Source organism: Schistocerca nitens, chromosome 2, assembly GCF_023898315.1.
Source record: "Schistocerca nitens isolate TAMUIC-IGC-003100 chromosome 2, iqSchNite1.1, whole genome shotgun sequence".
Lineage (NCBI taxonomy): Eukaryota > Metazoa > Arthropoda > Insecta > Orthoptera > Acrididae > Schistocerca > Schistocerca nitens.
This window is the reverse complement of record NC_064615.1, coordinates 196,222,122-196,238,624: the sequence shown is the minus strand read 5'-3', so window position 1 is coordinate 196,238,624 and position 16,503 is coordinate 196,222,122. Positions and strand designations below refer to the sequence as shown.

At 43.0% G+C, this 16,503-nt stretch overlaps 1 protein-coding gene across 1 annotated transcript in view; it reads right to left on the bottom strand.

Moving 5' to 3' along the window:
* The window catches only part of LOC126234319 (polypeptide N-acetylgalactosaminyltransferase 1-like), a 402,153-nt gene that overhangs the window by 163,398 nt on the left and 222,252 nt on the right, over positions 1–16,503 (bottom strand). The window contains exon 4 of the mRNA XM_049943004.1: positions 14,951–15,131. Within this exon, the coding sequence (XP_049798961.1) occupies positions 14,951–15,131 (181 nt within the window). The remainder of the gene's footprint in view (positions 1–14,950; positions 15,132–16,503) is intronic.

Genomic DNA, 16,503 nt, shown 5'->3' with positions numbered 1-16,503 from the left:
TGAGTGAATAATAAAAATCTCATTTTCCACATGTTAAGCCGTCCTATACCCATAATTTTCCGCCACTTACTTATTGGTAAACACTTGTTGGAGAGCGACATGCCGCCCCCCCCCCCCCCCCGCCCCCTTTCTCCACAATCTTGGTGTGACACTGACCTGTAACATATCCCGAAGTCCACAATATGCATTTTGAGGCTGTTGATATGAAAGTGAGAAGTACAGATCTTCCAGTTAAATCAGGAATAGCTTAAGTGCATTACTTGAAAGTAACACAGGAAAAGCTTACTTATGTAGGTGGTAGTAGTGTCGGCAAAAAGTTCTTGTGTGTGAAGTTGCCATGTAGAACACCAGGTGTAAAACTTTTCTCCCGAGTCTTGAACTGTGTCGGAACAAAAGTGAGGCATTCATATGACTTTTCATTTCTCTACACTTATACAGATGTCTGAGTTCTGCTGTGTTAACATTGCAAAGTCCTGTAGGCATGTGGAGTATTAACCAAAACTGTCATATTGGAAGGAGAATCAAACACATTTGTTACGTTACTTGATATTTTCAGGAGAAAAGGGCAATGTTGCTTCTTATTAATATAATACATTCAGAGTCGCAGCAGTATTTGACCAACCATAACTGATGCTGAATGTGCATGTCGTCATATAATATGAAAGGCTTATTTCAATAGTGGTACAAGTCCATTACCTCCACTTTTCTGTCTATAATGCTTCTAAAATTAGTGATCCAAACAAACATAAATAAAGGTTCATCTCTAGCAAGAAGCCATATGCTTGAATATTTCTGGTATCTCAACTGCAGATTTTTCAGCGCTCATTTAACTTTACGACTCTATATCTCAAAATTAACAAAACTGGACTTGTACCACTATTGAAATAAGCCCTTCATATGCACACACAGCACATCGATCTCGTGAGGCACAAGGCTCTCATAACGAAGTACGTACGTCGGTCAACAGATGACACTAGGAAAACTATGTTAACTGCGCTTTTTAGTTGCTACTTGCGACTCTTAGTTGCGATTTGTCACAGAAATCGCAGTTTGACTCGGTAGCGAATAGCGTAGTATGAACTTTGCTCAACAGATGGCAGTGCTAACTGCGCTTTTTAGTTGCTACTTGCGACTCTTAGTTGCGACTTGTCACGGAAATCGCAGTTAAGACTCCATAGCGTACCGCAGAGATGGGCGTAGTACGAACTTTGACCCACAGATGGCACTGTTAACCGCGCTTTCTAGTTGCTACTTGCGACTGTTAGTTGCGACTTGTCACGGAAATCGCAGTTAGACTCCATAGCGTACCGCAGAGATGGACGTAGTACGAACTTTGGCCTACAGATGGCACTGTTAACCGCGCTTTTTAGTTGCTACTTGCGACTCTTAGTTGCGACTTGTCACGGAAATCGCAGAAAGCAGTGCTAAATTTGACCAATAGATGGCTCACGTCTTTGAATGTGAAATACTACTTGCGACTGCTAACTGTGACTGAAATCGCAGTTAGATTCTGTAAAGTTGCTACTGTGATATCTGTGACTTCTCAGTCACTGCGATTTCTAACAGATACGCGATTTCCTGCCCACCACTAACTTATTGTTAGAGTATTCTACAGAGGAGTCGGAACCTAGCCATGAAACATTTCGGACGTGTGTAGTAGTAGTTCCGATGGAAATGATAAGTTGGCGAATTTAGCAGTGTTTCATACATCAAAAGTGTTGTAAAGTGACGGAATAATTATTCCGATGGGTGTGTAGAAATTTCGGAATTTTTAGGTGAATTTTGTGACGAGTAATTCGCTTGGCGTATTGAGCAGGTTGGTGGCTAAAAACTGTGACTGCATTAGGTACCGACATACTTAATATTTGTCGAGCATTCTCAATCAAAAACAATCCCTATTTTCGTAGCTATTACATTTTCGAGAAATGCAACACCATAAACTTGCTAACGTGAGTGAAAAGGATTGTGAGTGACTGTGTTAAGACTAGCACGGGCTTGGCAGTGATACTTGTTCACCTAAGGTTCAGAATATATTAATTAAGGACAAAATTTCCAACCTTTCATTTCGTGTGTAAACTTTCTCCCGAAACGTAGATTAGTGACTTTAATTGCAGCATGGTTCACGGCGAAGTACATTAGGTTTCGCTCGGCTTCCCTCTTGTTGATCTGCTGAGACAATGTTCACAGGTACGTCGTAAAGGGACGGAAGGAACCGCGCCACCGCATATGCAATTGCAATTTTATTTATATATAGGCGCTGATTACGTCTGTGGACTCTGAATAACAATAGAATAGAGATAATTATGTTATATTTTGTATTTGTAAAGGATTACGTATTGGATTTTTGAAATAATGTCTGTGTCGGCGAGTTCTGAAACCGCCTCATAAAAGAATTAGTAAAGAAAAACTCGGAGATTTCATGACAATCAGTCATTGTACAGGGTGTTACAAAAAGGTACGGCCAAACTTTCAGGAAACATTCCTCACACACAAAGAAATAAAATATGTTATGTGGACATGGGTCCGGAAACACTTACTTTCCATGTTAGAGCTCATTTTATTACTTCTCTTCAAATCACATTGATCATGGAATGGAAACACACAGCAACAGAACGTACCAGCGTGACTTCAAACACTTCGTTACAGGAAATGTTCAAAATGTCCTCCGTTAGCGAGGATACATGCATCTACCCTCCGTCGCATGCAATCCCTGATGCGCTGATGCAGCCCTGAAGAATGGCGTATTGTATCACAGCCGTCCACAATACGAGCACGAAGAGCCTCTACATTTGGTACCGGGGTTGCATAGACAAGAGCTTTCAAATGCCCCCATAAATGAAAGTCAAGAGGGTTGAGGTCAGGAGAGCGTGGAGGCCATGGAACTGGTCCGCCTCTACCAATCCATCGGTCATCGAATCTGTTGTTGAGAAGCGTACGAACACTTCGACTGAAAAGTGCAGGAACTCCACCGTGCATGAACCACATGTTGTGTCGTACTAGTAAAGACACATGTTCTAGCAGCACAGGTAGAGTATCCCGTATGAAATCACGATAACGTGCCCCATTGAGCGTAGGTGGAAGAACATGGGGCCCAATCAAGACATCACCAACAATGCCTGCCCAAACGTCCACAGAAAATCTGTGTTGATGACGTGATTGCACAATTGCGTGCGGATTCTCGTCAGCCCACACATGCTGATTGTGAAAATTTACAATTTGATCACGTTGGAATGAAGCTTCATCCGTAAAGAGAACATTTGCACTGAAATGAGGATTGACACATTGTTGGATGAACCATTCGCAGAAGAGTCTCCGTGGAGGCCAATCAGCTGCTGATAGTGCCTGCACACGCTGTACACGGTACGGAAACAATTGGTTTTTCCGTAGCACTCTTCATACAGTGACGTGGTCAACGTTACCTTGTACAGCAGCAACTTCTCTGACGCTGACATTAGGTTTATCGTCAACTGCACGAAGAATTGCCTCGTCCATTGCAGGTGTCCTCGTCGTTCTAGATCTTCCCCAAGCGCGAGTCATAGGCTGGAATGTTCCGCGCTCCCTAAGACGCCGATCAATTGCTTCGAACGTCTTCCTATCGGGACACCTTCGTTCTGGAAATCTGTCTCGATACAAACGTACCGCTCTACGACTATTGCCCGTGCTAATCCATACATCAAATGGGCATCTGCCAACTCCGCATTTGTAAACATTGCACTGACTGCAAAACCACGTTCGTGATGAACACTAACCAGTTGATGCTACGTACTGATGTGCTTGTTACTAGTACTGTAGAGCAATGAGTCGCATGTCAACACAAGCACCGAAGTCAACATTACCTTCCTTCAATTGGGCCAACTGGCGGTGAATCGAGGACGTACAGTGCATACTGACGAAACTAAAATGAGCTCTAACATGGAAATTAAGCGTTTCCGGACACATGTCCACATAACATCTTTTCTTTATTTGTGTGTGAGAAATATTTCCTGAAAGTTTGGCCGTACCTTTTTGTAACACCCTGTATAAATAGTAGTGTAAGAATAATAATGTCGTTGTCGTCTTCTTGGAGACACGTAGAGACGAGGAACCTGTGACGCTATCTTTAACGCATAGGTAGCTTTCATTTGTCAAGATTGTAAGCAGGACGCCATTAGGCGCTGATTATAAAGAAAGGTGTCTCAAGTTGTTATTATTCGAGTTTTAAATATAGTTGTTTAATGAGGACTCGCATGGTATTATTAGAAAGCTCGCCTGGTTTTTTACCCATTTATTTAAGACATTTTCAGCCTTTTAAGCAGTGTTCGTGGTGCAGAGCTGTGACACGGCAGAGCGAGCCGTCGCGGCAGGTTCAAATCTGATAATAAGGGCGATCATACCGCAATAAGCGGTCAGGTAAAAAGTGAATTTAAAATTGTTTCTTACAGCAGTTCGAGATCGGACTACAAAGCAGCAGATTTTACGTTGTTTCACAGGCGGACGCGGGCTGCTAATATTGTATACTTTAACAGTGACAAAGTTAAAATACTTTCATGTTTCAAGAGGAAATCTTGCTGTGCAAAAATTCTGGCCTGGTAAATGTTACAGAAAAATTATTTTCTGGTTAATAATGATATTCTCATGCTCGAGTACTAGCCGTGGCACTGATTAATAATTAATGTTCATGAAAAATCCACTGCAAAGTTTGAGGTTCTTTAAGCATTGCGTACGTTAACTTCATTATTTTTGATAACAGAAATAATTTCAGAACATTTTTACGATAATTGTAGCAGAGACGGATATGTCGTGCATTCTGTTGAGTTACAGTAACAAAACTGTTCATTTAATAACAAGCCAGTTCCAGTATAATAATAATGATTAATCTCATTCGTTTGCAACACACAATTAACCAAAGTAAACCAGTGTACAGAAAAAATATTGGAGCGCGAAAGGTGCTGCGGTTACGTCTACTCGCTGCCCGGACTCCAATCAGATTGTGAACTATTGTTGGTCTCATGCCGCTATTTATAGCCGAGTTCGATTCCTCACGATCATTATGCCACTTTGGGGCTCTTGTTTTTCAGGGCTTGCACTGATATTTCGAGGAGTGCAAATTCTCTCAGTGTTTTCCGACTCTGGCGGATGTGACGCCAGAGAGATTTTAATAAAGTAAGTTGGAAATCACTGAGGGAATTTGTGTTCCGCGGAATATCAGTGCGAGCCCTGAAAAACAAAAAAGAGCCGCAAATGGTATAATAAGGGTGGGGAATCGAACTCGGCTATAAATAGTGGCGTGAGACTAACAATAGTCTGGTTGGGGTGGAGATGGCGAGTAAACCCAACCACAAAACTCGCAGCACCTGAGTATGGCGCCTGGGTCGGTCGTCGAAATACGAGGTGTGGCTATAAAACAACGGAACTGATGCTGTCACACAGCAAGTACGCATGCGTCAGAGATTACCGACCAATAATTGTGAAGTTTAATGTCTTCTCAGCCGAATGCGCCATCTCTGGTGCATGTGGACAAATCAGTGTGGCCGTGTTCTTCGTTTCTGCAAGAGCTGTTATCTTGTTTTGTCGGAAAAAATGGTAAGTGTAATAATAGAACAACGATATGACTTGAAGTTTAACAAGAAACTTGGAAAAAATGCTCCTGAAACCTAACTTTTACTAAAAGATTTGTATAGCGAAGGCCGTTTATCATGTACGCGAGTTTCTGGACGGTTCAAGCGTTTCCAAGTCGGCCGAGAAGCCGTTGACGATCACTCAGGCCCGGGACGCCCTTTAATATAAAAAAAAACGGATAAAAGTATCGAAAAAGTAGGTTATATAATTCGATATGACTGTCGGTTGCGTATTCGATCGGTTGCAGAAACTGTGGCAAATTTTACATGTTCAGTTTAAAATGAGAGAAGGGTGTGCGAAACTGGAGCTGACAATTCTCACATTCGAAGAAAAAGGTACTCGTGAAAATGTCTGTACTGACACTTCGGATACAATTGAAAGCGATCCTAATTTCTTGGAAACAGTGATAACATGTGACGAATCTCGGTTTTTCAAATGATCCAGAAACTAGGCGCCAATCCATGCATTTGAAGGGCTCCACTTCGCCAAAGCCAAAATAGTCCGAATGTGCGAGTCAAGATTCAAAGCGATGATGATTTTTTTTCAATAGTCATACAATTGTGTGTCTTCACTGGGTTCCTGTAGGTGAAACTGTTAATCAGCATTAACATCTTTAGGTTCTTGCTCAAATTCCATGCGAAAATAAGAAGAAAACGACTCGCATTGTGGAAGAGAAAGTCATGCGTTCTGCCTCAAGACAATCCACCGGCTCACAACGCATTGTCTGGTAAGAGGTTTCTGTGGAAGTACAGCGTCCCATTCTTAGACCACCCGCATTATTTGTCTGACCTAGCATCATGTGACTCCATGTGTCTTATCTATTCCCCAAGGTCACATCTGCATTAAAATAAACAAGGTTTCAGTCCATGGAAGCAGTCAAAGAAAAAGCCGCACGCCTCATTAATGTACAGACAGAGGAAGAATTCCACCACTGTTTCCATCAATGCAAAATTCGCATGGAGCGTTGTAGGATTAGAAAAAAAATGGTTCAAATTGCTCTGAGCACAATGGGACTTAACTTCTGAGGTCATCAGTCCCCTAAAACTTAGAACTACTTACACTTAACTAACCAAAGGAAATCATACACGCATCCATGCCCGAGGCAGAGTTCGAACCTGCGACCGCAGCGGCCGCGCGATTCCAAGCTGTAGCGCCTAGAACCGCTCTGCCACACATAGGGTTAGAAGAGGGGAGTATACTGAAGACGACAATAACTTAATATGTATCTATTAATAACTTGAATAAACAGTACTAATGTTACACAATTATATTTATTTAATAGTAAGTTGAATCGGTCTTTGTGGGCCATCGTCAGAGAACGTATCGCTAAACAGATAGTCCACACAACTTCAGCGAGAATTCGCAACTTTACAAAGATTGTAAGAGAAAGATACGTATTGACATTTTACGACTATGTCGATACAAAACACAATCATAACGTAATACTAGGAGAGACTCTGAACAAATAAATTTTGTGTTACAAAATATTCAAATATTAAACTATGTGAATGCACAAGCCAAAGTAATGAATCATGGACCTTACCGTTGGTGGGGAGGCTTGCATGCCTCAGCAATACAGATAGCCGTACCGTAGGTGCAATCACAACGGAAGGGTATCTGTTGAGAGGCCAGACAGACGTGTGGTTCCTGAAGAGGGGGTCAACAGTCTGGATCATTGACTGGTATGGCCTTGTACCATCAATCAAAATGGCATTGCTGTGCTGGAACTGCGAACGGATGAAAGCAAGGGGAAAACTACAGCCGTATTTTTTTCCCGAGGGCATGCAGCCCTGCTGTATGGTTAAATAATGGTGGCGTCCTCTTGGGTAAAATATTCCGGAGGTAAAATAGTCCCCCATTCGGATCTCCGGGCGGGGACTACTCAAGAGGACATCATTATCAGGAGAAAGAAAACTGGCGTTCTACGGATCGGAGCGTGGAATGTCAGATCCCTTAATCGGCAAGGTAAGTTAGAAAATTTAAAAAGGGAAATGGAGGGGGTAAAGTTAGATATAGTGGGAATTCGTGAATTTCGGTGGCAGGAGAAACACGACTTCTAGTCAGGCGAATACAGGGTTATAAATACAAAATCAGATAGGGGTAATGCAGGAGTAGGTTTAATAATGAATAAAAAAATATGAGTGCGGGTAAGCTACTACAAACAGCATAGTGAACGAATTATTAGGCCAAGATAGACACGAAGCCCATGCCTACTACAGCAGTACAAGTTTATATGCCAATTAGCTCCGTAGATGACGAAGAGATTGATGAAATGTATGATGAAATAAAAGAAATTATTCAGATAGTGAAGGGAGACTAAAATTTAATAGTCATGGGTGACTGGAATTCGATAGTAGGAATAGGAATAGGAAGAGAAGGAAACGTAGTAGGTGAATATGCAATGGGGGTAAGAAATGATAGAGGCAGCCACCTGGTAGAATTTTACAGAGAGCATAACTAAATCATAGCTAAACTGAAAGAACTAGAGTTTGTAGAGGGTTTCAGAGGGAGCATTAAGGAACGATTGACAAGACAGGGGGAAGGTATACAGAAGAAGAAGAAGAAGAAGAAGAATGGGTAGCTTTGAGAGATGAAATAGTGAAGGCAGCAGAAGATCAAGTGGGTAAAAAGTCGAGGCCTAGTAGAAATCCTTGGGTAACACAAGAGATATTAAATTTAATAAATGTGAGGAGAAAATATAAAAAAGCAATAACTGAAACAGGTGAAAGGGAGTATAAAAGTCTAAAAAATGAGATCGACAAGAAGTGAAAAAATGGCTAAGCAGGGATGGCTACAGGACAAATGTAAGGTTGTAGAACCATATATCACTAGGGGGTAAGATAGATGATGCCTACAGGAGAATTAGAGAGACCTTTGGAGAAAAGGGAACCACCTGTTTGAATATCAAGACCGGAGATGTAAAACCAGCCCTAAGCAAAAAAGGGAAAGGTGGAAGGAGTAAGGGAGATGTACTTAAGGGCAACATTATCGAAATGAAAGAGGACGTAGATGAAGATGAAATGGGAGATATGATATTGTGCGAAGATTCTGACAAAGTATTGAAAGACCTAAGTCGAAACAAGGCCCCGGGAGTAGACAACATTTTGACTGAGCTACTGATAGCCTTGGGAGAGCCAGCCATGATAAAACCCTTCCATCTGGTGATCAAGAAGTATGAGACAGGCGAAATACCCTCAGACTTCAAGAAAAATATAATAATTCCAAAGAACGCAGGTGCTGACAGGTGTGAAAATTACCGAACTATCAGTTTAACAAGTCACTGTTGCAAAATATCAACACGAATCATATAAAGAAGAATGAAAAAACTGGTATAAGCCGACCTCGAGGAAGATAAGTTTGCTTTCCGTAGAAATAGCGGCACACAAGGCAATACTGACCCTACGACTTATAAGATAGATTAAGGCAAGGCAGATCTACGTTTTTAGCATTTGTAGACTTAGAGAAAACTTTTGACAATGTTGACTGGAATACTCTCTTTCAGATTTTAAAGGTAGCAGGGGTAAAATACAGGGAGAGAAAGGCTATTTACCATTTGTAGAGAAACCAGATGGCAGTTCTAAGAGTCGAGGGGCACGGAAGGGAAGCAACGATGGAGAAGGGAGTGAGACAGGGTTGTAGCATATCCCTGATGTTATTCAATTTGTGTTTTGAACAAGGAGTAAAGGAAACAAAAGAACAATTCGGAGTAGGAATTAAACTCCAAGGAGAAGAAATAAAAACCTTGAGGTTTGCCGATGTCATTGTAATTCTGTCAGAGACAGCAAAGGACTTGGAGGAGTAGTTGAACGGAATGGACAGTGTCTTGAAAGGAGGATATAATATGAACATCAACAAAAGCAAAATGAGGATAATGGAATGTAGTCGAATTAAATCAGGTGATGTTGAGGGAATTAGATTAAGAGATGAGACTCTTGAAGTAGTAGATGCGTTTTGCTATTTGGTCAGAAAAATATCTGATGATGGTCGAAGTAATAGGATATAAAACGTAGATTGACAGTGGCAAGAAAACCGTTTCTGAAGTAGTTTGTTAACATCGTGGCATCAAGGGATCACCAATCTAGTACTGGAGGGAAGTGTGACGGGTGGAATTTCCTGCACAAATAGCGTATGTAAACAGGTAGAATACGGGACTGCGGTCGGCAACGCCTATGTACGACGACAAATATCTGTTGCAATTGTTAGGCATGTTATGAAGATTTAAGGGAGTTTGAACGTAGTGTTACAGTGTGCGCACAAGCGATGGGACACAGCATTCCCGAGGTAGCGAGGAAGTGGGGATTTTCCCGTACGACCAATATCAGGAATCCGGTACAACATCAAATCTCCGACATCGCTGCAAGAACGGGACCAAAGACGACTGAAGAAAATCGTTCAACGTGACAGAAGTGCAACCCTTCGGCAAATCGCTGCAGGTTTCAATGCTGGGCCATCAATAAGTGTCAGTATGCGAACCATTCAACGAAACATCATCGATATGGAGTTTCGGAGATTAAGGGCCACTCGTGTACCCTTGATGACTGCACGGCGTAAAGCTTTACGCCTCGCCTGGGCCCGTCATCACAGACATTGGACTATAAAAATGTTGCCTGGTCGGACAAGTCTCGTTTCAGATTGTATCGAGGGGATGGACGCGTTCGGGTATGGAGACAACCTCTTGAGTCCATGCCCCCTGCATGTCAGCAGGGGCTGTTAAAGCTGGTGGAGGCTCTGTAATGGTGTGTGGCGTGTACAATTGGAGTGATGACTCTGACAGGTGACATGTACCTAAGCAGCCAGTATGATCACCTGCATCCATTTATGCCCATTGTGCATTCCGACGGACTTGGGCAATTCCAGCAGCACAATGCGACACCCCACACTCTTCTGAGTTTAGACTCTTCCGCTGACCACCAAACTCCCCAGAAATGAACATTATTTAGCGTATCTGGGATGCCTTGCAACATTTTGTTCAGAAGAAATTTCCACCCCCTCGTTCTCTTACGGATTTATGGACAACCCTGCAGGATTCATGCTGTCTATTGCCTCCAGCACTACATCAGACTTCAGTCGAGTCCATGGCACGTTGTCTTGCGACCCTTCTGTATGTCACGGGGACCCAACACTATACTAGGCAGGTGCACCAGTTTCTTTTGCTCTTCAGTGTGTTTGTTCAGAGTCTCTTTAGGTACTACATTGTGCTTGTGTTTTGTATCGATATAGCTATACAGTATCAGATATCTTTGTACAACAGTCTTTGTACAGCTATGAATTCTCGCTGAACTCGTGTGAACTGTTTGTTTCTACTAAGTTATCTGACGATGTCGTAAGAAGCCGAAACCGGCTTACAAAGAACTACACTAGACTCTCGCTAATTCGGCCATTCCTGGCACATACGGGTGTCGGATTAACAGGAGTGCCGGATTATTGAGTGTCTGAAATTTATTTTATTCTTTTATTTTGTTTTTATTTATTTTGAAAACTACGGCATAGAGTGTACTGTACTTTATTAAACTGAGGGATACAATTTCAAGCCGGCCGGGGTGGCCGAGCGGTTCTAGGCGCTACAGTCTGGAACGGCGCGACCGCTACGGTCGCAGGTTCGAATCCTGCCTCGGGCATGAATGTGTGTGGTGTCCTTAGGTTAGTTAGGTTTAAGCAGTTCTAAGTTCTAGGGGACTGATGACCTCAGCAGTTAATTCCTATAGTGCTCAGAGCCATTTGAACAATTTGATACAATTTTAAAACAGAGGACATAATTCATTAAATCCAAAAATACATTAATTTTCAAAGAAAACTTGGTCCTGAAGTGCATACTGTATATAACTATCACTCACTATGAAACATATCCCTAACTTTTAACTGTCGCAATGATGATACGCGGCGGTGGCATGCTGTATCACGCAACCGCTTACAAACATTACATCTGTAGTGCATGTATCTGGTTGTTGCATGATGTGCTCCAGGAAGACCTCGGCAGCTTCAGGACCAGCAGTGTGAGAAATCTTCATGCTCTCTCCTCCTGTGTCCTCCTATTCATCACTTTCATCATTACTTTCTTGCACGCTTTTGATTATTTCTTCATCTGTTAAAGTTTTGTCCGTATCACAGTTTTCCTCATACAGCTGCTTAGCAACACTATCATCAATTTCTTCTCCGCCTGGTAGGTTGTGGAACCCATCAGTGTACAAAGTAATTGATAATTCCGAATTGACTGGCTCATCGCTGTCACTCACTACTGGATCCAACTCGGCATCAATGGATGGCCACAATTTTATATCAGTGTGTTGAAAACAACGTGGATGCTGGGATTTTCCAATCACCGTAAGCGGTAATTTAGGACTCCCATTTGCATTACAATACGCCATTAATGTTGAGCGCTGTTTCTGTTGCTTGTAACCACGAGCTCGTTCTTGGCAGCTAATGCTTTCGAAGGAAACATCTTGTAAAAGATATCTGTTTAATCAGCATTACACATGGCATCAGCGGTTAAATCTTCTTCCTCTGTTATCTTCCGTATCTTGCTTACAAACTCATCAGCATCCTTATCGTTAGTTGAATGAATTTCCCAGTGACAGTCAGCTGCTGAATGCCATGTCGTTTTACCAGTCTGATGGCCAACATTCGCTCGCTGCAAACAAGTTACTACCGCCAAGTTTTTCAGATGTTCAAATGTGTGTGAAATCTTATGCTAAGGTCATCAGACCCTAAGCTTACAAACTACTTAACCTAAATTATCCTAAGGACAAACACACACACACACACACTCCCATGCCCGAGGGAGGACTCGAACCTCCGCCGGGACCAGCCGCACAGTCCATGACCGCCAAGTTTTTTGTTAAATGCAGCTGCTTTTTCCTTTGCAATCGGGCCACTGACTGGAATTCCTATACTGCGTTGTTGTATGGACCATCTATAAACAGCTACGTCCAATTCTTCATTCTCGCTATTTCGCATAACCTTCCGTTTTTCCAACTCACTATCCATTTGTGTTGAGTACTGTCGAATATCATCATCTTCATTTTTGATATAAATAGTTGCTCGTCCATCATTGAACTCAGCAGCAATGGCTTTCTGCGAAGAACCTCTATTTAACTTATCTAAAATTTCGAGTTTCTGCTTGAGGCCTAGCGTAATGCGTTTCTTTTTAGAAGACATTATTCCGATCTGTAAAGAAAGCTACAATTTCAAGTATAGTGTATAAAGCATTGTTTAAGCACTATTGCGCACGATAATTCACTGTGCACGTGTTTTTGGATGTACGCCGTGTTACTGAGAGGCCGGACTACTGAGGGCCGGATTAACGGGAGTCTAGTGTTGTTGTTGTTGTTGTTGTTGTTGTTGTGGTCTTCAGTTCAGAGTCTGGTTTGATGCAGCTCTCCATGCTACTCTATACTGTGCAAGCTTCTTCATCTCCAAGTACCTACTGCAACCTACATCCTTCCGAATCTCCTAAGCGAATTCATCTCTTGGTCTCCCTCTACGATTTTTACCATCCACGCTGCCCTCCAATACTAAACTGGTGATCCCTTGATGCCTCAGAACATGTCCTACCAACCGATCCCTTCTTCTGGTCAAGTTGTGCCACAAACTCCTCTTCTCCCCATTCTATTCAATATCTCCTCATTAGTTATGTGATCTACCCATCCAATCTTCAGCATTCTTCTTGTCCAAACTATTTATCGTCCATGTTTCATCTCCATACATGGCTACACTCCATACAAATACTTTCAGAAACGACTTCCTGACACTTAAATCTATACTCGACGTTCATAAATTTCTCTTCTTCGAGAACGCTTTCCTTGCCATTGCCAGTCTACATTCTATATCCACTCTACTTTGACCATCATCAGTTATTTTGTTCCCCAAATAGCAAAACTCATTTACTACTTTAAGTGTCTCATTTCCTAATCTAATTCCCTCAGCATCACCCGATATAATTCGAATACATTCCATTATCCTCGTTTTGCTTTTGTTGATGTTCATCTTGTATCCTCCTTTCAAGACACTGCCCATTGCGTTCAACTGCTCTTCCAGGTCCTTTGCTGTCTCCGGCAGAATTACAATGTCATCGGCGAACCTCAAAGTTTTTATTTCTTCTCTATGGATTTTAATACCTACTCCGAATTTTTCTTTTGTTTCCTTTTCTGCTTGCTCAATATACAGATTGAATGACATTGGGGAGAGGCTACAACCCTGTCTTACTCCCTTCACAACCACTGCTTCCCTTTCATGTCCCTCGACTCTTATAACTGCCATTTGGTTTCTGTACAAGTTGTAAATATCCTTTCGCTCCCTGTATTTTACCCCTGCCACCTTCAGAATTTGAAAGAGAGTATTCCAGTCAACACTGCCAAAAGCTTTCTCTAAGTCTACAAATGCTAAGAACGTAGGTTTGCCTTCCTTAATCTATCTTCTAAGATAAGTCGTAGGCTCAGTATTGCCTCACATGTTCCAACATTTCTACGGAATCCAAACTGATCTTCCCCGAGGTCGGCTTCTACCCGTTTCTCCATTCGTCTCTAAAGAATTCGCGTTAGTATTTTACAGCCCCTGACTTATTAAACTGATAGTTCGATAATTTTCATATCTGTCAGCACCTGCTTTCTTTGGGATTGGAATAATTATATTCTTCTTGAAGTCTGAGGGTATTTCGCCTGTCTCACACATCTTGCTCACCAGATGGTAGAGTTTTGTCAGGGCTGGCACTCCCAAAGCTATCAGTAGTTCTAATGGAATGTTGCTGTGCTGGTACTGCGAACGACTGAAAGCAAGGGGGTAACTACAGCCGTAATTTTTCCCAAGGGCATACAGTTTTACTGTATGGTTAAATGATGATGGCGTCCTCTTGGGTAAAATAATCCGGAGGTAAAATAATCCCCCATTCGGATTTCCGGGCGGGGACTACTCAGGAGGACGTCGTTATCAGGAGAGTCTAGTGTATTAAATATTATTGTGGAACGTTAATACTGTGTATTCAAGTTATTAGTATGTCTATGTTCCTCCAGGAACCAACTCAATATTCACTAAGTATATGTGTTTTTGAAATACAATGTTTTAAAACAATAGTACCGTTATCTTACAGCCACACTTCGTTTTATGCTTTTAATGGAAGCAACAACTCGGCAGAACATTTGAAGCACCGAGAAATCGCGCCGAGAAAACCGGAGAGATCACAAAATGAAACGTGAGTGGTGAGGAAAATAGATAATTTCCTGCTGTTGCAAAGACGATTTTACAATACCTTTTTAGTTTAGTGTAAATGAAACGGATCGTGAGGGTTCCGTACAGACGAGCAAAGCGAGCGCGTCGTGGTAGTGGAGCACAGCGGTTGGCCGGTGGCCGCGCGACTGACCTCTTGCTGCGGACGTCGGGCAGCGACCTGTTGAGCGGGATGCGGTCGGAGGCGACCAGGTTGAAGCGGTTGACGCGGTACAGCCGCCGGCTGCGGCCCTGCAGGGCAGGCGGCAGGAACACGGGCTGCCCGTCGCGGCCCTCGCCGGCCACGGGCGAGAACGCGTTCCCGTCCAGCTCCTCTGTAACACCAACACTCACAACGTACTCTACTGCGATCTGACAGCACTGCTGGCGCGGTCGTAACCGTACTCCACAGTCGAGTCCAGATTCGAAAGCAGGTTGACTGGGTTGATTTTGTGGAGGAGACCAAACAGCGAGGTCAGCGGTCTCATCGGATTAGGGAAGAATAGTGAAGGAAGTCTGCCGTGCCCTATCAAAGGAACCATCCGGGCAATTGCCTGAACCGATTTATGGAAATCACGGAAAACCTAAATCAGGATGGGCGGATGCGAGATTGAACTATCGTCCTCCCGAATGCGAGTCCAGGGGAGGACGACGGTTCAATCCCGCGTCCGGCCATCCTGATTTAGGTTTTCCGTGATTTCCCTAAATCGGTTCAGGCAATTGCCCGGATGGTTCCTTTGAAAGGGCACGGCAGACTTCCTTCCCCATTCTTCACTAATCCGATGAGACCGCTGACCTCGCTGTTTGGTCTCGAAAGCAGGGTCGACAATGAAGTACAGAGCTCAGCACCAGACTTATAAAACTACCGTAGGCTACCGTAAGTAAGCGCTGGCTACGGTAGTTTTACTACTAGCTTTGGAAGCGGTAACGTCCGTCAAGTATCTGGGTGTGACTATTCGAAATGATCTCAAATGGAATGATCAGATAACACAAGTAACGGGTAAGGCGAACTCTACACTGCGGTTTAATGGCTCTGAGCACTATGGGACTTAACATCTATGGTCATCAGTCCCCTAGAACTTAGAACTACTTAAACCTAACTAACCTAAGGACAGCACACAACACCCAGCCATCACGAGGCAGAGAAAATCCCTGACCCCGCCGGGAATCGAACCCGGGAACCCGGGCGTGGGAAGCGAGAACGCTACCGCACGACCACGAGATGCGGGCACTGCGGTTTATTGGTAGAATCCCGAAGCCATGCAGTCCTTCAACAAAGGAAATAGCTTACAATACGTTAGTTCATCCAGTCTTGGTCTGCTATTCGAAATGATCTCAAATGGAATGATCAGATTACAGAAGTAGCGGGTAAGGCGAACTCTAGATTGTGGTTTATTCATAGAATCCTGAAGCGATGCTGTCCTTCAACAAAGGAAATAGCTTACAATACGTTAGTTCGTCCAGTATCGTTCGTCTGTATGGGTCCCTTACCAGTTGGGTCTCATTCAAGACATTGAAAAGGTCCAAAGAAGAGCGGCAAGATTCGTGACTGGCACGTTTACGCATCGCGAGAGCGTTACAAATCTCATAGAAAGTTTGAAGTGGGACACACTTGCAGATAGACGGTGCGCTAAACAGAAGGGGCTGCTCACTAAATTCCGAAATCCGATCTTCACCGAAGACGTAGAGCATATATTATTACCACCA